This window comes from Emydura macquarii, unplaced genomic scaffold (genome assembly GCF_026122565.2).
Source record: "Emydura macquarii macquarii isolate MOO-44397 ecotype Brisbane River unplaced genomic scaffold, CSIRO-AGI_Emac_v2 contig_450, whole genome shotgun sequence".
Lineage (NCBI taxonomy): Eukaryota > Metazoa > Chordata > Testudines > Chelidae > Emydura > Emydura macquarii.
In genome coordinates this window covers 5,845,159-5,872,147 of record NW_027130587.1, presented here as the reverse complement: position 1 = coordinate 5,872,147, position 26,989 = coordinate 5,845,159, and the positions used below count along the sequence as shown (strand labels likewise).

The following is a 26,989-nucleotide window of genomic DNA, read 5'->3' as shown; positions in this document are numbered from 1 at the left end:
AACATGATAAGCCTTGAGCAGCAGGCAAACAAAGCAAGGCAGCTGAACTGTGTGTGTAATTTGTGTTTATTTATAGGGCTCCTATGGTGTTGTGAAACTGGCCTACAATGAGAGTGACGACAAGTATTACGTAAGTGCCCTTCTTCCATATTACTGGCTGGTGTTGATATTTCTAATTCTTTTTTCACACCCTAGCATATTAGCACTCTCCTGCTTTTTTTTTTTTCCTTTCGATCCATGTGGCCTGTGAGTAGAAAACCTCCCTGATCGGCATGAGACTGCACTTTTCAGTGTGTGTGATGCAGAGCAGCATAATGTGAGCAAAACTTAGGGTGAAATGTTATGTAATGAGTGGGGACGTCAGACACGTTTCCAAAGCAAGCAGGCAAGCTTATTGCTGAGCTATCTTGACATTATCTAGATATGAAAGTGGTCACCTGAACTTAGAGACAGTTGGATGGCACCTACTGTGCTTCTAACAAATCTGCCTGGAAAGAATAGGTACATTTAGTAACTGAATGTTGGGCCATATATGTGGGGAAGCATTACAACAAAGCACAGCACCATGGGGTTTCTGTGTGACAGCACTACATTTTATACTAGTCAATTGGCAAGTAAGTGTTTAGCTCTAGGGAGTGTTGCCTAAGGGATAGAGCACTGGGCTGGGACTCAGAAGACCTGGATTCTATTCCCAGCTCTGCCACTGGGTTGCTGGGTGATCATGCGCAAATCACTTCCCCTCTCTGTGCCTCAATTTCCCCATTGGTAAAATGGGAATAATGATGCTTACATCTTTTGTAAAGTGCTTTGAGATCTACAGATGAAAATTGCTGTATAACAGGTAGGTAGATATTATAATGAAGACTATGGAAAAATTAGATGCTATGGTATGGGCTCTGTAGGAAGGCCTGCAAATAAGTAAAAAAGCAATCAGTCCATTGTGTAGCTAATTGTAGGGTTTGGGCATATAGGCTCAAAACTGCCTCCTTAATTCAGAACACATATAAGCACATACTTAAGTTCTTTCCTGAATTGAGGCCATAGGTTTAAGACTTCTATTTCTAAATAGCTGTTAAATCAAAAATGCCCAATACTCATCACTTCAAACCCACAGATGGGATAAACTGGGGATCTCTAATCTGAACCCCTTCAAAATTTTCTAGTGGGGGTGGATTTGACTCCATAGTCCCATACCCATCTTTGTGGGTTTTGTTCTGAGTTGGATGAAAAACCCCAAAGCAGTCAATTTTTTTTATTTGGATTTATCTGAAATCTCATGAGAGCAGCTGATCTTGAGAGATTGCCATCATTTTGCAGGGCTGAAATCTGCTGAGAAATCCAATTCCAAACATGAGCCCTCTTTGGATCCAAACCCCAGTCTAAATTTAGTGAGGACTGGGATCCTGTCTCTTTGAAATATAGGGTCCACACTCAGTTTCTTGGCCAACAGTCTGCAGCACCAGACTAAAGAGAAACCCCAGACAACCCTGGCCTGTTGGTCTAAAGTTTCTTTATCTGTGTATGGTGTGGGAAACACTCCATGGAGAGGGGGAATCTTCAAAGCTAGAGCACCAGCTACAGAGCAGCTTCATCGCTCATCGCCTGGGGAGAAGGGATTCTTCCCACCACTCACTCTCCATGTTCTCGGAAAGCCCCAAATACTCTGGCTGTGCAGACCACTTAAGTCCCATGTAAATCCAATTCTGAGATCTTACGTAGTTCTTAAGTGGTGCATAGGCCTCTGTAGCTGGGAGGTGTGGCCTCCCTCGGAGATTGATGGCTGTGTTATGGCCTATAGCCAAGTCTGCGCATTTCGGCTGGAGCCCCACTGGCCCAGTGATGGGACAACCCATCACTGCCAAGGCCCTGAGCTGGGATGCAGTGGAGTCAGGTGGCCCTGCATCCCCCTCCCCCATTCCTACCCCGACCTAGGGGTGATTGCCCACTAAGGGCCAGAGACTTTCCCTGCTGCCCGCCCTGCCCTGCTTAAGGGCCGGGCTTTGGACTATTTCCTCATCCTTCTGAGGGCTAGAGACTGTGTCCCTGCTGCCCGCCCTGCCCTGCTTAAGGGCCGGGCTTTGGACTATTTCCTCATCCTTCTGAGGGCTACAGACTGTTTCCTTTCTGCCTTCCCCACCCTGCCTAAGGGCTGGGGCTCAGAACTGCTTACTCGCCCTGCGGAGGATTAGAGACTGCTTCCCTTCTGCTTGGCCCACCCTGCCTAAGGCTCAGGTACTTGAACTGTGTGCTCACCCTACGGAGAGCTAGAGACTGCCCCCATTTGCTTGACCCGCCCTGCCCAAGGACCGGGGCGTTGAACTGCTTGCTTGCCCTATTAAGGGCTGGAAACTGTCCCCCTTTTGGTAGAACTCCCCACAGGGTGCAGACGCCGGGAGGTGTGACCTCCCTTGGAGATTGATGGCAAAGGAAGGCCCCCAGCCCCGCACACAACAGGGGACCCTTACACCTCCTTCAGTCTTCTGAATTTCACCCTGACATGAAGATCTGTCCTTTAGGGGTCAAATTGGAGGGTAGATAAATATCAGACTGCAACTGCTATTAGTCACATCACTTACTGCACTACTGGAAGGTGTACAGATATTATGGTGATGAGCATGACATAAGAACCTAAAAAAACCAGAATAGAGCAAAAGTGACCCACAGGGGTTTTCCCATTGGCTGCGGAAGGGAGCCACTGCCTAAGGACCCAGGCGGAACGTGTTGCCGTGGGGCTAAAAGACTGCTGCAAGCTCCTTGCAAGGGGGATGGGAGATAAGCGCTCCCCTGCCCCTGGCTGTAGCAGGGAGCATGGCTGCCTAGGGACCCAGGTGGAGTGCACAGGACTACAGGATGCGTGCGGTTTCCCTGCTGCAGCCCCGGGGGACAGGAGATCACTTAGTAGGGAGGCAGCCTCCTCGCTGAACTCCTTCTGTCTGGCTGCAATTGGGGGAACAGGGGGAGGGCTGCTGATGGTGACTGGTGGCTCTTCAGGGTTGTAACAATGATATCTGTGGCCCTTGAGCCAAACAGGTTGGGAACTACTGGAATAGACTGTACCAGAGCCAGGAGATGCACGGAAGTCTGAATGTCCCTATAATTGTAGTGACCTACATTGTGTATGTGAAACTTGCCTCCATTCAGAGAGGCAGTACAAGGCCTATGCCCTACTCAAACTTCCAGCACAGGTAGGGTTCAGGCCTAATGTTGGGCACAAGGATGAAGATTAAGCTCTCCAAGATGTAAATAAAATGGTTCCTCGTTCCCAGAGTAGTAAGAAGGAACTTTCACAAACAGCCACCCTATTGCTCAGATATTCTTCTTCCTGACTACCAGTTTTGCAACGGAGCAAACAGCTTTTTTTTGCATGACTGTTAACATCATTATCCAAGATTATCCTAACCCTACCATATTTCCAGCTGGTGTGAAACTGCATAGGAAATATATTGAAATGATAGAAGGAAGAAATTATGCAAAATCTGGAAAAGGCACCCTGAATCTATCCAACTGGATGAAATTGCAATTGTTTCCATGTCTTTCACTTTCCAACTGACTCTGCTCATTAATTGAAATGCTTGCTGTTCCCATTAGTTCCTCTTTCTGCTCTGGCCTCCTAACAAATCCTGCTCTATCATGCTGATTCGGTGGAAACTCCATATTGCAGAAGACATTCTGAATGCAACACCAAGTGACATGCTAATACAGTCATTTCTGTGAATCCTCTCCTCCCACTTCTACCTGAGGATACCTCTATAACAGGGAGGGATGCAAAACACTGAACATTTCAGATTTATTTCTGATATAAACTGACATTTCTTCAGGAATTTTATTTTCTGAACATGAGTTTATTTTAGTAGGTGCTTAGTGCTACACAAAGGGCTGGTTCGAGTGGACTGAGGGTTTGTGTAGATTAAATAAAAAGGATCAAATATAGTTTGGGGTTAGTTAAGCCTAACAGCACTGTGATCTTTACATTCGTGTTAGATGCAGGTTAATGCCTTATATCTCGGTTAAGCTGGTGAATATCTAATTCAGGGTAAAAGGTGCTAACCTGTGTCTTCACTAGAAAAAAGGTCTGGGTTTGTGAATACATGTTTGCTAATCCCAATTTAATCTCAATTTATTTTTCTAATCTAGACAAACTTTAAGAGGTTACTGCAGCCAGAGTGTGCCAACTACTGCAGGAAGATTCCATTTCATCCCTGGTACCCTAGTAGAGACCCTCATGCACAACGTGCATTTACTCAGACGTTGTGCAAGGAAGGAGTAGTTGGTTCACAATGATCCACTCTCTAAATCCCCAGTAGACTCATAGACTTTAAGGCCAGAAGGGGCCATCATGATCATCTGACCTCCTGCACATTGCGGGTCACAGAACCTCATCCACCCACTCTTGTAATAGACCCATAACCTCTGGCTGAGTTACTGAAGTCCTCAACTCATTATTTAAAAACAAAGTTATGGAGAATCCACCATTTACACTAGTTTAAACCTATAAGTGACCCATCCCCCATGCTGCAGAGGAAGGAAAAAACAAAACAAAACCCAGAGTCTCTGCCAATCTGACCCAGGTAAAATTCTTTCCCGATCCCAAATATGGTGATCAGTTGGACCCTGAGCATTTTGGCAAGACCCAACAACCAGACACCAGGAAAGAATTCTCTGTAGTAATTCAGAGCCCTCCCCATCTAGTGTCCCATCAACGGCCACTGGGGATATTTGCTACGACAATCTCAGGTCAGCTATCTAACATTGTAGGCAGTCTCATCATACTATCCCCTCCATAAACTTATCAAATTTAGTCTTGAAGCCAGTTACATTTTTTTGTCCCCACTGCTTCCCTTGAAAGGCTGTTCCAGAATTTCATTCCTCTGATGGTTAGAAACCTTCATCTAATGTCAAGCCTAAATTTGTTGATGACCGGTGGATATCCATTTGTATTTTTGTCAGCACTGGTGCTTAACTTAAATAACTCCTCTTCCTCCCGGGAATCTATCTCTCTGTTGTATTTATAGACAGCAATCTCCTCTCAACCTTTGTTTGGTTAGGCTAAACAAGCCAAACTCTTTGAGTCTTCCTTCATACGGTAGGTTTTCCATTCTTTGGATCATCCTACTAGCCCTTCTCTGCACCCAAGTTGAAATCATTTTTCTTAAACATGGGAGACCAGAACTGCACAAGTATTCCAGATGAGATCTCACTAGTGCCTTGTATAATGCTACAAACACTTCCCTATCTCTTCTGGAAATATCTGGCCTGTTGCATCCTAAGATCGCATTAGCCTTTTTTTCTCCCGCATCACACTGATGGTTCATAGTCATCCTGTGATCCACCAATACACCCAGGTCTTTCTCCTCCTCTGTTGCTTCAACTGGTAAGTCCCCAGCTTATAGCAAAAACTCTTGTTGTTAGTCCCTAAGTGCATCACTTTCCACTATTCAATTTCATCCCATTTCTATGTGTGTGACAAAGGCTCAAAACAAAAGATGCACCAAAACAGTGGCAGAGAGGGAGTCCTGGGTATTTCAAAGCCTTGGCCAATAGCAAAAATAAAAGAAAAATATATGACTGCAATGAATTTTGGCTCTTTCACATCCCATGGTGGAGGGGCCTGCTACACATATGACCCAACATAATCTGCACTTTCATATGATAAGGGCAGATTGCTGCAGAAGAAAAGTAATAGTGCTAGATTTTTACTCTAGTGTAGATGCTTTCATTGTCTTACACCCATCATTCTTTTTTCTGGTGCAGCCATAAAGGAGGTATTCCCCTCACTCGCCGTATTATATAAAACTCTGCAATTTTGTTGGCTGCTCATCCTGTGGGCATCAGTGCAAGTATTTTGCAGCATGACAAATTCGGATGGACAGGCTTCTAATTTCCCAAGGTGTTGAAATACCCTGGAATTTGACAGATTTCTAAAAACTTAAGAGAAATGGTAGATAATTGTGTAATTTAGCTAATGGTTGCATTGCTTCTTACATTTCCCTGTGTGATTGACTGACATGCTGCTTTTAATAGCAAGGTAAATTGCATGTTGTTCTGCTTATCGCTGCTGTCTGAAACCATGTTCCAACAATACACTTTGACGAGCTGTCAGGCAACCAAAGGGGAGATCTAATGCAAATGTGAAGCACCTGCAATTACCAGGAGTAATTCTGATTATGGCAATTGGGAGAGCGGGCTTTTTATTCTTTTTTTTCAAAACCAACATTGCACATTTTCTCTTTTTGTCTTCATGTTGAAAAGTGACAACAAATAATTGGAGAAAATTAGCCTTTGAGTGCCCTGGAATTGTGCAAAAAAAAAAAAAAAGTATATATCTATAAACAGGACAAAACTTATTTTTAAGACACAGTGGTTTATTCACATTACAAAATCTTACACAGGGCAAAATCGCAGCATATGATCCTTTACATGATTGTTGCTGAAGTATGGGACAATGTGCATTCTATGTTGATTAGTGCAGAACTTTTAGGCACCAACAGCCTGACTCAATTCTTGTTAAAGTCAGTGGAAAGACACTCATCATTTTAATGGATTTTGGATCTGGCCACAAATTAGGAAACAAGAAATCAGTGGTCAGCCCATGTGCATACAGTGCAGATAAGACTTAAATTTTTTTCTGATTTTGACCTTCTATTAAAGGAAAAGTGGAAAGAATCCCATTGACTATGTTGGGCTGCTACAGCATAGGCCTCTACCATTTGAGATCAATCTCTGCTGATAATTTATGGTTGGTGCCATTACACCAGTGTTTGTAAAACTCTGCCTAGGAACTCTTAGAGCTGTAAATATTTCAGTGTTACAGTTTGCAGTAGATGCCTTAACAGTGATTAGAAAAAAAGGCCAAGCACTTTAAAAGACAAAAACTAAAAAGCAGAGACATATGCCCAAGTGGAGGTCTAGTTTGGAGTAATTTTGCTCATGAAATTTAAGTCTGAGAAGCCTCCGACAATGTCTTTTTCTCATCTTCAATCTCTAAAACAGCTTGCAGTGCAAAGTGTTTGAGAAGGAGAATTGCTGTTTCACTTATGGACAAAATTTATTACATTCCATTTTTTCCCTGCAGCTTTTTGATGGAGATTATAATGATTGAGTTTTTTCATGAGAGCTTTCCAGATGCAGCCATAAATCATACAAAAAAGTAGAGAGAGGTGGAGAGGGATCCAGGTTCCTCAGACACAGACGCTGAACCAAGCAACTGGTTCAATGATCGAGATGGATAGAATGATCAGTTATAAGCTATTTAGATGCTGATGCGATAAACAGTGCTTGGGATTAGTGATGACAAATTTATGGTCAGCATCTGAACAGCAGGATGTGCAGGCACTAATGGCTTTTCCTTAGTCAGCAAAAGAGAGTTTCTTTTCATTGTAGTCTCTTTTCATTGGGATGTCATTCTGAAACATGGCAGATAAGGGGGAAGAATAGATGAGGGCTTATTGGAAATAGACAGCAATACTTTTTCAGCATTCCCACTGGGACATTTTAATTTAATAATGGTACAAGATTATTAATAATAATAACAATAATAATGCTTTGAATGTATATTACTTTCCATATCCAAAGTGCTGGACAAACATCAATCCCTTGTAGCTTCTGTACAGCTGAACCTACATAGAGTGAGCTTGGGTACACAGTAATTGAAGTCCTCCGCTATCTCAACGCATTGCAACGTGCAGATGACAAATCTGTTTACAAGGCCCAACACTATTTATTGCACCCATCTAAAATTATGTAAGTTTTGCTGTTGACTTCACTGGAAGCAGGTTCTGAGCTACAGAGTCAGCATCAGATTGAATGATGGGAACTGCTGGGTTACAGAACTCCTCCTGATCTTTAACCTTTCATCTCAAAAATACCAAGATCCTCTTTTTTGGTTTATTCCCCTAAAGCAGTTTAGCTGTTTTGATTATGCTCCTCAATACACTCGAACTACAGTAATGCTATGAAGAAAGTGGTAGACTTAGACATTGTTTCCATTAATCAAAGAAATTGGTAAGATGATCCCCATGCTGCCTCCCAAGAACACATGCCACAAAGCACGTTCTCATGAAATCAGAAAGGAGCAGGAATTGGGCATAGAGGCATAGACAGAGAAAACTAATGGCACCATTTGTTTCTGAAGAAGCTATTGAGGCACTTGTCAGTGCTAAAGGAAAATCCACCAGCATGGCTCTGAGAGAATTCTGTGTCTGGAAGGCGTTGTTTGGATAATGAGCTTTGCTTGAGAGCAGAAATGGTTTGGTTCTTTCACAAATGCATTGCCTTGGTGACAGCTCTGCTTGAGCCTGGAAGAAGGAGAGACTTGCTAAATCATGTGCAGCTAGGAGGCAGTGAGGTGATTTGCCTCTCTAATTTTCACTATACTGAAAACTTAATTTTGATACTGTTTATTCGTGCCTCTATTCTCTGTAGTAATTAAATGACTCGTGCTTGTTCTGCAAGAAACTTTGCTGTTCATCCCATGTGTGGATTTGGAAAACAGTGGGATGGATTATGATCCAACCTCTTTGCACTGCTCTGATGGCACAAAGGGGCTAGAAAAATATCAGTTCTGAAAATGGGTTTTTCTCCTGGGTTGGAACATCACCAATAGACAAAGAGCTGGTGTAGGACGCAAGTCAGAATGCTGTCATAGGCTTCACACAACTTTAACTACCTTACAGTATCCATATACTTATATCAAAGACCCATCATAGTTCCTTTTAGGAGAGGTGTGAACAGTTGAAATGACTGGGTTACTACTACTCTCTTCCCTCATTGAATCTGAGAGCACTGCTTTACTAGCTTCTAAAAGTTGCTGTAGCCATACTCCTATGACAGGGAGAAAGGATGGTACAGTGATTAAGACACTACCCTAGCACTTGGAAGACCTAGGTTCAGTTCCTTGCTCTGCTGCAGACTTCCTGTGTGATCATGGGCAAGTTACTTAGGGCTGCATTTTTAAAGGTATTTAGGTGCCTAGTGGGATTTTCAAAAGCATCTAGGCACCTAAAACACATTGATTTCAATAGATGCTTTTGAGAATCCCTGTAGTTGCCTAATTATCTTTAAAAATCTGTCCCTTAGCCTCTCTGTGCCTCAGTTCCCCATTTGTAAAATAGGGATAATAACACTTCCCTGCCTCATAGGGATGGTGTGAGGTTTGTGAGGTGCCCAGATACTATGGTGATGGGGCCATAAAAATACCTAAGATAGATAGACAGATACTGCTGAAAACAGTAAACTCTGCCATTCAATTCCCTGCAAGTTCTAGACACAATACAGTAGGTATCACAAATAATTTATAAGAATCATATCATGGTAATGCCTAGTGGCATCAAATAAGAGCAGAGCCCCATTAGTTTAGTGATGTTGATACTTACTGATTTTTGCCAGTGAACTAGCAAAACCTGGTGAATTTTTATTTTAAAGTTCATGTGCATGCACCAGAAGGGGGAAAAAACTCTGATTTTAGGGATGGGATTGGGACAATGGAATGTTCTCTTTCCTGGCTGAAATAGTGAGTGAAATAGTAACCATGTATTTGAGTTTCTTTGGTGGATAGAAATTAATATTTTTTGAAATTGGCTTGTCACTGTAATTGGGGGGAGGGAGAGGAATAAAAGTGAAGCATGTATAGTATACTGAGAACCAACCTGTCCTGGGACTTTTTCAAGGTGCTGAACTTGCAGGTGGTTTTTGAATTATGGATATCACAAACTCATTTCACACAGACCACAAGATAATTCAACCAACCAAATGGAACCAAGATTAGACATGGCAACATGGAGATGAAAGACTGGAACTCCCTAGTCTCCATCTCCTGATACCACTATTTTCAATGCATGCCTCTGTAGTTATGAAGTGGGACTGAAAATTGTAACATTTAGGGCCAGCGTCTCTGCTCACTTACACCAGTATAAATTCAGGTTTCATTAGAGTTAGTCCAGCTATACGTTGATATAACTGAGATCTGAATCTGGCCATTATACTATATAAGAGACACTGAAAGATTGGATGGGGATTCTGGATGGTATCTGTATCCTCGCCAACAAAGATAGTGACCATCAGGTAATGTGTAATGAAGTCTCTTTTCATTGAGCCTTTGGGGGATTGTATTTCGCTGGGGTCACTCCAATGTGGATTACAGATATGGATGTTGATTAATAGAAGTAAACTACTCATTCTGAAAAACCCTCAGTAGTGCGGATTATTTCCCTGAGCAAATTGTAATTTGAGCTGGTTTCTGATTAAATATTTATCTGTGAAGTCTAGGGATTGTTGGTGTGGCTTCTAGAAGATTATTTAACACAGCAGTATGTATGGAGTCTCGGAGATTTGATTTATTAAATTCAGGTTGCCTTTTGCCATCATGCCTAATGCCATTTGGACAGCAGAAAATTTACTCAGATGTCCACCATCTCAGATCAACTATATATTGGTTCCAAATAACTGTATGATCCTGGAATATGAGAATATAGAGGGATGGAAGAGTGTCACTAAGAGGCCAGTCTATCTCAATCCATGCTTCCCTTTGTGTTGTCTTACCCTTTGTACCTATACCACCCCACATATCACCGTGCCCCTCAATCTAGGATACTACAGTGACTGGCATCCTGGAAATAATCTAACCTAGAGCTCTTGGGCTTGGTTGTCAGTTACACTAAGGTTTCTTCATGCAACTCTGGCAGCGTAAAGGGGACAGAAATGGCCTTCTGAGAATACCACCAGTATCATGGCTTTTCTCTGTTTTAACACTGTCTTTTTTTCTTTCCTTCAGGCTATGAAAGTTCTCTCCAAAAAGAAGCTATTGAAGCAGTATGGATTTCCACGTAGGTATCATGCTTTTAAAGGTTACAGACAAGCCTTGCAGGCCATACCTGCTCTTCTCCCTCAGGCAAAATTTCCAGTGAAGTCACTGGAAATTTTGCCTGAGTAAGGAATACAGAACCTGGCCTCCTTTCAAAGCTGCTTGGGTGGTTTGTGAGGAGTGGCATACTGAATCAGCTATAATAAGGACAGACACAAGCCATCATCCAAATACAATTCCCCACCTCATTGCTCTTTTATGCCCTCTACACCCAGACAGTCTTGCTCCCTGAGGTGATAAAACACTGGCCTATGAGAAAGAGAGAGTTCTAGCCTATGTACTTTTTTGGCATATAGAAGCCATTTTTCTTCTTGTGCTTCTACCGTATCTTTCTGCAGATTAACCGAATAGGCTTTCAGGCACAACTTTTTTGCGTGCACAAAAACAAGACATTAAAACCAACCTGTAAGGAAAAGCCAATTTGAATTTGCAATAGGATCCAGAGCCACCCCTCCTTTTTTTCCAGCCATCAGGAAGTGAACTCCCCTTCTTGGGCATCCCACAGTGGTACAGCACAGAATGTGGAGGTGGAGTCTGAAGGCCCAGATGGGCTCTCACAGGGTGTGCAAGACACTTAAGGTCAGATTTTCAAAAGTACTTAGTACCCAACGTGCTGTGTGCTTTTGAAAATGTGGCCCTGACAGTGGATACTGAACCAGTCTGAAAATTCTAGCCTGGAGCCAAATTGTCAAGCAGTAAGCATCCATCGTTGGAGCTCGATTTTACAAGATCTTAGCATCCGGCAGCTCCGGTTGTGAGACTAATGGCCAGATTTTCACATAGTGTGCTGAGTGCTTTTGAAACTCGGGCCTTGTCAATGGAAAAGGGGTCTGCACACTGTTGGCTCAGGCCTGGGTTGTAAGCCAGGTTGGGTTTGTCTGTTTCTCTTGCTCTAACCCATGCACCTTAACATCTAAGAATCAAACTTTGATGAGGAAAATTTGCTGGCTAAAGGTTTGTCCTTTCCCTGCTGGTCCATTCCACTAGGTCAAGTAGTTTGTTATAGTGAGGCCTTTTGCCTAACATATCAATACAAGCAATATCCTACCTGGTTTGTCTTCTCATTCCAGAAACTGGGCTTTTATTCATTCCTTCATGTGAAAAAACATGTTTTAGATATAATCTTTTGAAAACATTGGGCTCAATTCTACTCTCTGCTAAGCGCTCTCAACTCCCATTGAAGATAATTGAAGTTGTGGGCACTCAACTCCCTCTAGGATCAGGTTCATTGTGTACATATGGCTAATGCAAAGTGCCATCTACCTCTGTGAAATTTTGTCATCAAGAACCAAATTTTCCTTTTGAGTAATAATTAATTGAAGGTAGTGAGAGGCCTCATGATTGGGTCTTAAACTGTTTATTGGTGGATGGCTTCACTTGCCCGGTCTTTATAATTATTTGGGAAACGGAACTGGACATGGAACGGGAGCTTTCTGTTACAATAGAAAAATCAGATCAGCAAGTGCATTCATTGCCTTCGGTCAACTATCTGCATCGTGGCTTGTGGTATGTTTTTTTTCAGTAGGGGTCATGATGATCATGTCATATAATAGTGTATTTATCCTGAAAGATCCTAAACCTGTTTACAAATGAGAAACAGTGCAACCACCTCTGGGGTGGAAGGCATCAACTAGGTATATCACAGTAGTTGGGTGCAGATAAATTGGAGTTAATAACACAGGGCAAACCCCTCTGTGGAGAACATGCCATGGTCTCCTTAATGTTTGTGAACAATTTTAGTTTTAAGGCTTCACCTGAAAGGTCTGCACACAGTGAGCTCAATTCATCTGCCTTAGAAAGATAACGGGATGAATCGACTCAGCTGAGATTGGGACCTGTAGTTTCAGGATGTCCTTCCAGAGCAGAATGGAGGAATGTTGATGGTGCACTGCTGATACCCATGTTGTACTTGTTTTGTGACTGACTGATTTCCAGTCCCCAAAGCAGTCAATATGACTCACTAAATTTCAAATTGACTTTATAAGAGAAAATAAAAGCCAGGCATTGAATCGTGCAGAGAACATTCAGTAGGTCAGTGTGTAATCTCTGTGAGGTCATTCAACCCCTGCTCTCTTACATCAGTGTCTGGTTAGTCTCATGCTTTTAGGTCCTGCACTCATTCAAAGCCCCATGGTATACAGTCATTCACTGTGATGTATTGTGTGCTGCCAAGCAGGGGTAAAGCACAATTTTTTGTTGCTGCTGTTGCAGGTCGACCTCCCCCTAGAGGCTCTAAAGCAACTTCTGGTGGGCAGCCGAAACCAATGGCACCACTGGATAGAGTTTATCAAGAAATAGCCATCTTAAAGAAACTGGACCACATCAACATTGTCAAGCTGATCGAGGTGTGTATGCCAAAACTGGGTGGGAGGGAAGGGATGTTGTTATTCAGGTCAGACTGTGCAGATGGTTACATTCAAGTTTGTTTTTTTTAAGTTAATGGGAATCAGGAGGTCAAATCCCCTAGTGGTTTTGAAAATCTCAACCTATCTGTACAAATTAAGGACCCGATACTGCTCACACTCAAAACAGTGGTGCTGTGTATGTGGAGGGCATGCTTGATCAGGGTCAAAGTTGATAAATAGCAGATCTTTAAACAACTGTGTCTTTTAGAGAGAGGAAAAAGAAAAGTTAAGCCTTGCCTACACACACTTGCACTGGTTTAATTAAACTACTACAGACTCCTGTGTGGATGTTTTTTTATTCAGTCTAAGAGCAGTTTACTTTGATTTAGCTTCAACCTGTGCCTAATCATAAATTAATCAAAATAAGCCTAGTTTAAACCAAAATTAGAGTGTCATCCCAGTCTTTTGCTCCAGTTTAACTAAATCAGTTTATGATCATCCCTTAAATTAAACTGATGGAATGCTGTATGTAGACAAGCTCTAAGAGTGTGTGGGTGGGGAGGTTGAGAGAGAGAGTGTTTGTGTGTGGAGATGGACCTTAGTGCCCTATTCCTCAATATTTGTCTGACCTGGGCAAATAGTGCATACAAATGAAGATGCTATCTGTAGTAGGCAGAGGAGTGCATAGAATTCGTTTTCTTTCATTCCCCAAATATAGGTAGCAGCCCAGATTTTACCAAGGTAAACTAAAGAAAATTTCTCTCTGTCCTTCAAAAACCTCCTCAGCGCAGTGAGTTTCTAACTGCTAGCAGTTGCTCTATAGCACTGGAGTCTTTGAATAGGATCCCTGACCCCATAACAATTCCTGTATGCCCATTCTGAGCCTGGCAACATAGTAAGAAGGCAAATAGACCAGTGATCAGTATTAAGGATGGGTGGCCACAGAGATATTTGCGTTCAAGTCAGGGTTTAGCTGCACAATCTGTGAACCCTGAATCCAATGTGATGACACTTACGCAGGGCCACTTCTTAGCTTTGTTGGTGTCATCGTTGTAGCATATGCCCAGTGAGACCTGTGCTTGCCCCTCCAGTGGCCCTACGCTGCAGTTGATGAGGTCTGGACACAACTCCCTTCTCAGTTAGAAAACAATGTTGCCTAGACTGGGCAGAAGAGATTGCTGCAGAGTGATATTACCAGCTGTTGAGAGTCCAGGAGTTCAGGACTCAAACTTGGAAACTTCCTAGCACACTAGTGTGATATCCTTTCCTTAGACTGTAAGGCCAACCTGATTTGTACAGGTAGGTTACATGGAGACAGATGCACTACAGCCTTCCTTCCATACACCTTGTATGGAATTCAGGCTTATGTGACTATATGCCATGCATAAGCAGGGCCTTTGGTGTATACAGTGGTTATATTTAAATCAACCTGCAGCCTCAAGGCTAAAGCACATGGTTCTAAGCATGCAAGTCTTGTTATTTTAAGTGTAGTCTGCAGAGTGTCAGAGATGGGCCAGATTTCAGTGTGCAGATCTGTAACCAAATCTCTCAGGTTTAGGGATGCTTGAGTCTGGACTTTTGTTTAAAGTGTGTGTGTGTGTGTCTGCCCTGTGAGTTTAAAACTCTTCAGCACAACATGAAATAGGGGGAATTATAGAGTATTATTGGATTAAAGATGTCTTCTCTCTCTCTGTTTCCCTTCTCTTGCCTCTGTGATATCCATTATAGGTACTGGATGATCCTGCAGAGGACAATCTGTACATGGGTATGTAACTCTATATGTTAATAAAACCATACTTGCTTGTTCTCACTATGGTCTGTAACGTACATTTCCAGGAGAAATCACAACTAGGAGACTTGCATTGACCACAACAGAGAGAGAGAGTTGGTACCTATGAAATGTTAGTCTCCTCAGGGGTGAGAGAATGCAGAAGGGCCTTGCACCAGAATCAGGTCCAGGAGGCCTTGCAGAGCAACAGCTGCTGCATCCACTGACACTGAAGGGGTGTGGTGTGTGCTTTCTGCACACATTCACCCAGGCTCTGATTCACCTAGCCAAGGTTGAAGGGTGGGAGAAGAGGATGGCCCCTCTCCTCTCTGGGCTGTCTAGTGTGATGTCTGCCTCCTGCGTGTGTCCAAGGAGTGGGGGAAATTTCCTTGTGTCCTGTCTCTCCTAGCACCCCTGTGAAGCGTCAGCCACAGTATCTACAAGGATACTCCTCATGAAATAGTAAAGGAGGCTTTTGAAGCTGCCTGAAAAGGAGGCTCTGCCTAGCAAACGAAGCTATTTTCCTTTAAAGGCCAGTTTCCCTTTCAAGAGCAGATTCATCTGAAGCCCACATTGGTGTTGGAGGAACATCAAAAATGTGGCAGTTGAGATGGAAGCACAAGTGTAGCACAGAGTCCAGCTACTGTTGCTTTTTGGAGGCCTGGGCTCCTGGAGGGGTGTGTGTTTGGTTGAATCAAAGTCAATGCAAAGTGCAATTCAAAAAACAGCAGAGGAGAAAGATGTGCTGCTAGGTTACAGTAACAGTGATAGCAGTAATAATAGTGGGGCAGGTTGACAACCCCTTACTCACAGTTGAGAGCAGTTACTCGCATGAGTTGGCCCAGTGGAGTCTGAGCAGAGAATGGTTATAAGAGAATGAGTGAGCGGAGGATGGCTGCATTCCCAACCTAGGGGCATAACCACCTGCATAACTATCTCCAGTGTTGCCCTTTCTGTAACCCCTGGAACAGCTTATGTGAGCAGTTGCTCAGCAGTGTGGTCAAGGGGTTCATAAACTGGGCCAGGAGTACTAGAGGGGAGAGTAAGGGATGCTTCATTAGTACTGGTAGGTACATCTGAGAAAGTTGTAAAAAGCAATTCTTTCATGTGCATTTAAAACCAAGCTAATGTGTAGCAGCACTCTGGAAGGTGTGCAAGCCTTATTCTTCTGTCTGCATGTCTCAGTGACGTTGTATGAAGATGCAGGTCTAATCCTGAGTGGGGCTAATTCTCATCCACACTCTGCTTCCTTTGCACTGCTCAGGGAACACAGAGCAGCTAGTAGGCTGCCACAGAGCAGAGAATCAGGGAGCTGTAACCATCCCTCTCTGCTTTAGAAAGAATAAGCTTGGCAAAGCTGAGAGTCTGGCTGTGTATCTGCAATTCCCATTGAAGTCAGAGGACATAGTAAGTACATAGCATCTCTTGAGCTCACGCTGTCTGACATTAGGGTTTCAGCTGAATGCTGTCACCATTGATAACACTTCCCAGCAGGATGATCAGGAATACCGGGCTTTTCTTCTAAAATGTATTGTGGACAATCAAGTACAAAAGAAAACAAGAGAAGGTGGAGGACAGAGTGAGCCATTGAGACTTAACCACTTTGGCTTGTTTATAGTTAATTATTGCCGATAGTGTAAGAGTAGGATTTCTTGCACCCATGTACATCATGCAGGGCTTAGTGCTAAGAAAATGGGGGCGGGTGAGATTTTAAAATAATACTGAGCAGCCGAGATGGAGGAAATGGTAGAATTATGAAATGCTGCCAAAAGCAGCTTCTTCCTAAACATGCAAAGAAAAACAAGTTGGCCCTTAATGTAGTGCAGCATGTTATATTTGCATCTTGACCTGTTTTAACTTCACTGCTGTATGGTAGCAAATAGGTCTTTACTGTAAATAGAGCGGTCTCACTTTACAGAGGGGAGTTTGCACTGGGATTTCACTGGTGTTGCAGTATCTTGTTTAACCAATCATGAGGGAAAGGTATCCTTGGTTTTGGCAGATCACTCCCTAACAATACAGGACCCTACTGCCTAGCTGTACCTACACACCTGACACAAGGGTCTCTAATGGTGGAATTGCATTGCTGGGAAACCCTATGCTATTATGGAGCAGTGATAGTCACTTCAGACTTAAGGCTACAACCCAATTCCCAGCCTAAGCACTGTTCTTCTTCAGCACATTCCAGTGAGTTGGTGTTACATTTGTTTACACCTGCATAAATCGAGGCAGAGAGAGAATTAAGAGACTGAGCACAGAGTGAGGCAGTGACAGATAGAACCCAGGAATCCTGCTGTAACCAAAATACAATTTTTTAAATAACCTTATCAACTTTCACAGTGACATCCTAATTTTCTGACCTGAAATATTGGGTAATTGAATTTACAGAATGGCAAAAAAGGAAATTTCCCTCGACCTGGGGAAGGAACGCAGTGTAGCCCTCTGGACTGGGACTCAAAAGACCTGGGTTCTATTCCCAGCTCAGCTGCCGGCCTGCTGGGTGACCTTGGGCAAGTCATGTCACTTTTCTGTGCCTCAGTTTCCTTCTCTGGGGCTACAGCATTGTGATGTTTTGGGGTTCAACTCAGATCAGTAAGGGGTTGTGTCACCACCTGCCCTGTAACTCTGGGTATCTTAAATGCTGTGCTGCTGTGGCTCTGCCCTGACAGCCCGCAGAGAAGCAAGCATGCTACACCCTGGCTTCTAGCACCCAGTTACTTTTTGCAAAGTGACTCCAACACCCTCCCACTCCTTAATTTCCTCAAAACCATCTGCCAATGTGACAATCTGCTGAGATTCCCAGAATTGAGAGTTACTGTGTTACTTGTCTCAGCCTCAGCAAGTGAGAGTTTTGCTACTGCTAAGCTATGTGACAGCTCCCTGAAACACCAGCTTGTTGACCTTTCTAGCAAACTCATCAGGACTTCACTAGTCCAGTCCTTGCCTAGCTGGTAACAAACAGTGAACACTAACTCCTAAATTCCTGAAAGACATCTTCCCACAGTGTCCAGCCCTCTCATTGAAACTCACCAAAGTTGCTAAATTCATTGCTCCTTTAAAGAGACAATACATTGCAGCTCATTAATTTAACTGGGGTTTGACAAACACTCTTATTTCAATCACAGCACTAAATTGGTTTATAATACCTGTAAAACAAGTTTATTTAACAAAAAGACAATGGATTTAGTGATACTACATATAAGGGATATAGCTAGAAAGGCTTTCATGCAAACAAAAGTAAAAGATACATTTCTAAGGATAAAACTTAATTTTAGCAAGTTACAATCTCTACCTAAGCAGATTCCTTACCTACAGTCAGTTCCTAGAGACTTCAACCCTCTTGGCTGAAGTATCCAACTTTCGGTGATTTCAAGGGCTCTGGCCCCTTTAATCCCTCAAGTGATGGAAAACTCTAAAGTCTTTTTGTCTCTCTTATACCATCCCAAAGATCATTGTATCTCTTTCAAGAGTCAGGAAGGTTTCCCGCTGTTCTTTTTTTCCTGTGGATTTCCCATCCCTCTTCTGATTTGTATGTAAACGTGGCTTCTATTTGTTTTGATTACACACTGCTTAATTTACATTGGGGACAAGTAGATAGCTGCTTTGCCCTCTGTCTGCAAGAAAACCTGTTTCTCCCTGTATTTGGTCACAGAGTTTAAAGCATAATATCAGTAAGTATCCATAATTCCTGATATAGTGTTAATGCATACATTTCACAATGATATTAATCTCCATTGTGTCTCAGCTTTTCATAAAAGACCATACTTGTTACCTTTTTATAATACAATAGTATTGTATACAATCAGTTGATTCAATTGTTTATCATTTGAGGGTCAGAGCCCCGTCTTGATAGATCAGTAAACCTTTGAAATGTATTCTTAGGTAAAGTTCATTTTCTCCTGTTTGCAAGAGATGCCATGCGGTCTGGTGAAGACTTCATGCTGGTTCCTCTTTGTCTTGTTTGCTTGATGGCTTTGTTGACTTTTTATTTCCGGTGTCTGTTGATTTACCTTGGAGACACATTCAAGCAGGCAGACCCACATTCCTTTGTCTAGAATGGAAAACATTATGTCCTGCCTGGCACACATTTTAAGAACATAATTTCAGCACATATTTATAACACTTTGTACATACCCCACACATATAACCCGCAATAATTTTCGGCACCAACGTGTTACCAGTTTGTATATGATATCTTACATGGCACCTTTTAGATATGGATTATGACAACCATGTATTAGGTGTAGTGGGTATGTCAGGCAGACAAGAGTTGCTGGCACAGAGTAGTGAACCACCAATGGGCCTCTGTGTCACAAGCATACAGCATCACTGAGACATGGATACAGAACAGTTAGACTTGCACACCCTGTAGAGTGTTGCTACACCTTTGTAAGGTGGTTTGATATGAGAGTATTGTTATTATCTCCATCCAGCCAATCTTGGAAATAGAAGGGATATGCTGTAGTCTGTATGACTATTTGATCTATTCTATTTAATGTATTGTATGTGATGTATTCTATTTGTGTGCTTTCCCATGCATCTGCAGCAGGGGAAGTAATCTGCACTAGGTATAAGGCTGGGACAGGTGACTAGGGTATGGGATGGAGGAAGTAAACTGTGCTACATATAAAGCAGGTACAGGTGACTCTCTGTCTCTCCCACCCGCCCATAGCAGGGTGGGGAACTGGGATGCAGATTAGGACTCTGAGTCACAGTCTGGTTCCCAGGCTGTTCCTGGAGCAGTGCAACAATGCACTGCTGCTTATTCAGGGCTTGTGGCAAAGCCATGGTTTCACCCATAATAAAAAGGAGAATACTCAAGAGTTGTACAAACAGGAGCATGTTTCAAACTCGTACAATTGCATCCATTTTATTTGTTGATAGGTACATAGCTATACTGTCAATTTGATACATTAATAGTGAGGATACACATTTATATTGCAATGGTACAAAAAACAATGCAATTATGCAAGAAGGGAAAATCAAATCAACAGGGTCTGGAAGCCAGAAGAGTGAAAGTAGGGTTGGTAAATTAGCATCTGTAGTCTCCTAATAGGAGCTGGCAGGGGGTATTTATATTTCTCTGCTAAAGCAACAAGCTCTTTTCATTCTGCTTCCCCTTGTAGTCTTGTTGGGATAAATTGATTTCAACAGTTCTGGGACTATATTTATTTTATAAGCAAATATGTTAGAAATGTGTATCTGGACTAAATTGGATTCCTTCTCTCTTACCCACACTTGCTTTGATTTTTTTCTTCTTCTTCTTTCAGTGTTTGACCTTTTGCGCAAGGGGTAAGTAGCCCGAAGGGGATTTTTGATACTAGAATGGTTATGTGTTTGTAGTTCTTATCAGATGGAGAGCCAGGTTCTGAAAAGAGAAGGACTCATTCATTGACTTGCCGGGTGAACTGCAGAGGCGATACATAAGATGGTGTCAGTTTTATGTCAGTAAGTGGGTGCAAAGGAGACAGATTCCGATTGCAGTTACACCACTGTAAATCTGGAAACACTTCATAGATTTTGTAGTCACTGCAGATTTACACTAGCATAACTGCTTTCAGAATCTGGTGAAGGGAGTCTGACTTGATGTAACTTACATGTCAAGTGGCCAGAAGAAGTTTATAGAGTGTGTAAGTTAAAGTAACTTCCATCTTCCACCTTCTTCTGGCACATTTATGTATAGGGTACATTTCCTCTTTAACTGCCTTTCACTCATTTACTCACCAGTGTCTAACCTTACACTAATCACTGTTGAATTCTCCCTACCCCGAATTATTTGAGAGAGAACATTTTGTAAATGAAGGAGCTTTTCCACCTCCCGACATTAATTCACTAGATCCTTGGGATAGATACAGTTTACAGCAGAGCCTGAAGAGCTTACAATCTTAATACGCAAGACATATCCAGGATGAGAGAAGGGAAGTATTTTTGAATGCCCCTGTGTTTGAGAGAGATGAAGTGACTTGCCCAAGGTCAGACAGAGAGCCTCTGTCACAGTGATCAATTGAATACAAGTCTGCATCGTAGTCTAGTGCCTTAAGCACAAGACCATCTTTCCTTCCTTGCTGCTTTGTTTTTGTTTCTCCTTATTCTCTTACTTGCAGTTCTCCATATTCTGATATGGTCCCTGCTTTTTGTTTTGCTGGGTCCTGAAACATAAGAACATAACAACGGCCGTACTGGGTCAGACCAATGGTCCACCTAACCCAGTTTCCTGTCTTCCAACTCTGGCCAATGCAAGTGAGAACTTGTGCATGCTGCAGCACAGATACAGTCTGATGTGCATGTGATGCACAATTTTCAGTATGACACAACAGTTCTTATTGCAGCAAACAATCGGTGACCATCTGTAAAAACAGATCATCATTTGAATTTTCTGCTCCAAATGAGTAGAGGTGTAATGGCTGGAAATGCCTTTCAGGGTACCAGCTGCTAGGCAGAAACATGGACTGTAATTCCTGTCACAACGAAAAAATCCCCAACAACGCAGGGACCCAATACAATTTTAAAATGTCATTGCATATTCATGTGTCACTGTCCCATGTGGCAGGGTTAGTATTATTATTATTGCTTAGTGGTGCGGGTGATGGTTTTGAGGCCTCATCTAGTAGAGGATGAAAAGCTGTTCACTGTCTAAGCCAATTAAGCGTAGCCTTTCCTGAACAGAATCCATTGCATTGTGTAGCATGTTGTGGTAGTTTAGGGTGCTTGGCACTGGCCTCGCTCTACTCTGATTGAAGCCAGTGGTAGAACTCCCACTGACTTCAATGGCATGAGAGTTGAGACAGTGGTGAGCGCTTCTGAAAATCCCACCCTTAACAACCACTGAAGATCATGAAAGTCTTTCTATTGGCTTCATTTGGCTTTGTATCAGGCCCTTAATTAGGGGTCAGTAGAAGCTCTCATTGATTTCAGTGGGCATCAGATTGGGTCCTAAGGGTGTAATATTACAAGGTACTGAGCACCCTCAACTACCATTTATTTCAAGGCAGGATTGAGCCCTAAGACTCTACAGGACTGTTACTTCTGCTTTGGAGCTAAACAGAAGAAACGGTACAAGACATGAAAGGCGAGTTTAACCACTGAGGTTATATGTACACTGCAACATGAAGGTATGACTGTACCATAGGTAGGCATACCCCTGTTACCTTTAATCTAGCTAGCACAGGTAATAATAGTAGTATAGACATGGCAGCCAGTGTATGTACCTAGTGTCCTTGGAGGACTTGTACTCTGGTTGCTAGTCCATGCTAGATTAAAGCTAATGCAGATATGCCTAGCCATGCTACAATCATACCTTCACTTTGCAGCATAGACATATCCAGAAGCTCCTCTTTCCAAACTCCCTTCCTGGACTTGATTTAGGGCCACATCCAGCTTCCAAAGAAATCAGTGGGAGTCTTACAATTGACTTTAATTACAATTGGATTGGGCCTCTAATTCTGAAGAGAAGGAAAAGGGATTAGGAGAGCTAAATCTGCAGGGAGTTTCTCTTTGCCACCCTTCTCTGGGCTGTCAGCTCCTGCAGGTAAATGGTGACAGAATGGGAGGCAAGGAAGGTCTTACTGGTGATCAGAACAATTATCCCTTTGGAGAAGGCGGAAAACTTTCTTTTGAGTCTCTCTGCACAGCTCAGAAAAAGCTGCTGTAATCAGCTGCAGCCCTGAGGGGGGCTGTGCCGCTCTTCTGAATGCAACCCTTCTACCTCTAACAGATGGCAATTATACTTCATTAGTAGTCCTGCCGCTCCCATTGCTTCTCCCACGATTCAGCAACATGAAAGTGTTGCCATGTGATGGGAGAGGAAGCTGGAAATTGGTGACAAAAATGGAAACAGAGCATTAAGCTCATCTGTTAAAAGATGGAGGGGGTGGGCTAAAAAGCACAGAGAATAGTTTCCTGACAGAAGAGATGCAGTGCTGCCAGCTTCCTTCAGCTCTGTGGGGAGGCACAGGGTTATTAAAGAGAGGGTGGCTACTGATAAGCTGCTGGAGATCTCTTTTGCTGACATTCTGTTGTGCAACCATTCTCAATGAGGACTCAATCCTGCAGGATGCTCAGAACTCTGGCTCAGATCCAGCACAGCATTGAAGCGCATGTTTAAGTCCCATTGAAGACAGTGAGAATACTCACATGCTTAAAGTTAAGCATATTGTTGACTGCTTAGCTGCATCAGGGCCAGAGTGCCAAGCACCTGACAGGATCAGGCCCAATCCTGCAAGATCTTAAGCACCCTCGCCTCCCATTGTCTTCATTGAGAGTTGAATGCACTTGTTATCTCTCAGAAAGTGCTAAGCAGCTTGTAGGGTTTGGGCCCTAAGTGCCTTAGCTCTCAACTGGGGGCTGGGGGAAGAGGAGGGTCACTTAAGAAATTTTGCACATCCATTAACAATGAAGACATAAAGGGGGTCACAAGAGTGGGGGAAGAGGAAACAGGGAGCTTTCGATCCGACTGATGACTCCTGAGACATTTTCCCAAGCTGTACTGAACCTGGATGTTAAGAGCAGCTAAAATGATAAATCAGAAATATTTCCATTTTAATGTCAAACCTGACGAGGAAAAACATTTAGGTCCTTAGTCTGGTCTCATTTAAACCTGCATGACACTGGTTTTATCACCCTTCATTCAGGAGCAAATCCTAATTATAACGGTGTCAAATCAGAATCAGGCCCTTGGAAGACAACTTTTGATATGCAAGTCACTCATGTGCCAACAGTACAGTGCTTGCAAAGTCCATATGGCAACATACCAATAGCAGTCTCTTTCTGTGAGACTGATAGTAAAGGCTGTAGCATGTGTGTTTAATAAGTGTTATAAATAATACAGTTCTGCACTTTTTATAACACTTTTCATCCATGGTTGTCAGTATTGGAGTATGTATTATCCTGATTTTACAGAAGGTAAACAGATAATTAGGGCCTGATTTTTAGAAGCACTGTTCCCATTGCCTTCAGCTGGAGTTGTGAGTGCTCAGACCTCTGAAAATCAAGTCATAGTGGCCAGGTTTTCCAAAGAGCTCAGCATGCTGGGTGCATGTTGGGTCCTGAGTGCTTTTGAAAATCTGTCCCCAAGTGTCAGAATGGGACATGCTGGATGATGATAACTTTTAAAAAATCTGGCACTTATTTAGGTGCCTGAAAGGGAGCTGAGCTCTTTTGAAAATCTGGCTCCCGTTGTGTTTGCTGAGCACTTGTATGTCTGGCCCTGAGCACTTTTGTAAATCTGTTCCTAAATAATTTGGCCAGGATCATGCAGAATCACAGACAGAAATAGAGCCCAAAAGCGAGTTCCATTTATTAGCTGACTGCTCTAACTGTTAGACCACACTCCTCCTTCAGATAAGGAATATTACTTGCCGTTAACTGGCACTTGGTAATTTTCCCTTTTTCCTTTCAGACCTGTCATGGAAGTACCAACTGACCAGCCCTTCACTGAAGAGCAGGCTCGACTCTACTTTAAGGACATTGTCTTGGGCATTGAGTACTGTGAGTACCAAGATCAGTTGCACCTTTGCACAGAATTGCATTGACCTACATTCTTGTCTGAAGCCAATCTTTTAGTCACTGTTAGACTGTCAGGGGAGTAAAAGGATACGCTCTAATCACATGAAGGGGTTTGCAAGATTGGCAATGACCCCTCTCAGCCTGGATTTCTATGGGCCATGTCACAGTTATTCAGTGGCAGCCGTTCTTAAAAGTGGCACTATGAAAACGATTTGCTGCTACTTTTTTTTTTTTTTGTTAACTCTCTTGGATAGAAATTGTAGACTTTAATCATTACAGCTGCATCAAGCTTAGCTCAAGCCAGGAAACAGCATTTGCAAAGACACAGGCTAAGAAAGTCAATTATCTTCAGTTGAAGTGAACTTGCTCTGCTTCCAGCTGAGCAGTGGGGGAAGGGCTTGCAAGTGGCAGCTGGAGGGCATCTGTCCTTGTCTGCTCCCTTTGGAATGCATCTCAGTGACTCATCATTACTCTCGGCTGTGGCATGGGGAGAACATGCCACCTCATTACCTGCCAGCACAGCTGGTGGCTCATATGTATTTCACTGAAGCCTCACTCAGTATTCAGCATCTCTATATTTTTAATGGGCTATTGCACAATTTATTTTAATAAATCAGATATTGTGTTTCTGTCTCTAATCTGGCAGATGGGTTCCCAAATATTTTGGGTCAAATTCTCTTCTAAGATCCAGGCTTAAGCACTGCAAAAGGGACAGATCTTATCCTTAAATGGTCATCAGGGAATTTCCCTGGCATAAGGGAACTGGCATATCACTGCTGCCATAAAGATAATGGAGGCACCTTCTGTGCCAGCTGCCACATCTGGGTGCAGGGAAATGTTGGGAGAGAAAGGGAGCGGTGAGTGGTTGTGTGGGGAACCCAGTGCTAGTGGGATCAGAGCAGCCTTTGACTGCTCTAGCTCTTACTGGAGCCAGTGCATACTGGCCCTCAGGAATCAGGATCAAAGAGCCATTTATGGCTCCTTGATACTTCCTCTCCTGCACTGAAGCAGAGATCTAGCATTCCAGAGCCTGATTTGTCTGATCTATCATTTGGGTTTTTACACCACACACATCGCCATGGTATCTGAGTCTCTACCACACGGTCCCCTTACGTCCTTGTGATCTGCAACCTGGAGTTCGTTATCTATGCGCAGGAGGAAGAATCTTCCTTCCTTCCTTCCTTCCTGTGTGGGCTTCTCCATTTAAGGCTTCCTTCTCTGATGCAAATACAATTAGGGGTACCTAAAAAACTCTTTACTATGAGAAATACCTTAAATGTTGCAAGTACCATTTTAGTTATCTACCTTATTGTGTGTGTGTGTATATGCAACTGCAGTAGGTTCCCATTCTTAGCACTGACAGAGCTAGACTTCCTAATATTATTTAAATATTGCTGAGGTTTGCTGTACCTATACTGTCACTGGGAAAATCAAACTGAAAAATCTATTGTACTGATTAAAATACAATTGGTGACCTTTCAAAACGTGCCAGATTTATATCTGATAGGGACGGTTATGTCATTATCTATCTTCTTGTTCTCTTGTATTTTCCTATACTCACTAAAGGAGTACCTGGAAGCTGCAGATGCTTGGGTTGCCTAGATGCAGTTTAGTTTTCTTAAGAGTTAGAACTCTTCATACAGATGGTCCCTCTTAGATGTCCCTTTGCAGCATTTCATGACTGGAATTATTGTGATTGAACAGTCTCTCTGGCCACTGTTGCACCAAAGAGTTTTAGGCTCAGATCCTCCAAGATATTTAGGCACCTAACTTGCTTTGACTTCAATGGGTGTTAGGCATCTAAATAGGTTGGAGGATCTGGGACTCAGAGACTGGGAGTGAAATCCTGGCTCCACTGAAGTCAATGGCAAAATTCTTGTTAACTTCATTGGGGACAGAATTTCACTCCGGAGGCCTGATCTTACAGCCTTCACTCAGGTCAGTAGCTTCATTGTCAACTTTAGTAAAGCTGACTATGGGCTCGATTGTGATATCCTCACTCACACTGAATCACACCTTACAACACAAGCTGCTAGTGGTGAAATCAGACTGAAGGGAGACTTATAGATATGTAACCTGGCCTGTTTCGTTTCTTTAGTCTGAAATGCAACATTTTCCGCTATTTCAAGACTTAGGAAAAACTGCTTGTCTTGCTGAACCAGAGGGAATAATTTCTAATGCACGTCCACTGACCATATTTTTAAAATGCAAAGATATAGCCTTATCAGTCTCAAATAAATGTATTATCCTGCAATAAGTACTTATAGTCTTGTTTGTCCTCAGTTAATTGGATTTCAGAAAGACACAGGGAGCTCTACTGTTCCCCATAGCCTAAACAAAGCTTTAGATTTTGCTTGGCTCTTTTACAAAAAAGCCAGCTCTAAAAGAGTAAGTGGAATGAGAGTCCCTAAGGAACACAGCAGGCTTTGCTGAGATGAAGGAAGATCATTCACAAGGCCATATTGTTATCATACACTGCAATACATTAGCTCTGTCTTCCACCTGAAAGGAAGG

General features: G+C 42.8%; 1 protein-coding gene across 2 annotated transcripts in view; it reads left to right on the top strand.

Moving 5' to 3' along the window:
- Positions 1 to 26,989, top strand: part of CAMKK1 (calcium/calmodulin dependent protein kinase kinase 1) — a 156,295-nt gene that overhangs the window by 82,722 nt on the left and 46,584 nt on the right. For both annotated transcript variants that reach the window (XM_067537859.1, XM_067537858.1), the window contains 6 exons: positions 77 to 130; positions 10,769 to 10,820; positions 13,070 to 13,203; positions 14,932 to 14,968; positions 20,242 to 20,263; positions 24,369 to 24,457. In XM_067537859.1, the coding sequence (XP_067393960.1) occupies positions 77 to 130; positions 10,769 to 10,820; positions 13,070 to 13,203; positions 14,932 to 14,968; positions 20,242 to 20,263; positions 24,369 to 24,457 (388 nt within the window). The remainder of the gene's footprint in view (positions 1 to 76; positions 131 to 10,768; positions 10,821 to 13,069; positions 13,204 to 14,931; positions 14,969 to 20,241; positions 20,264 to 24,368; positions 24,458 to 26,989) is intronic.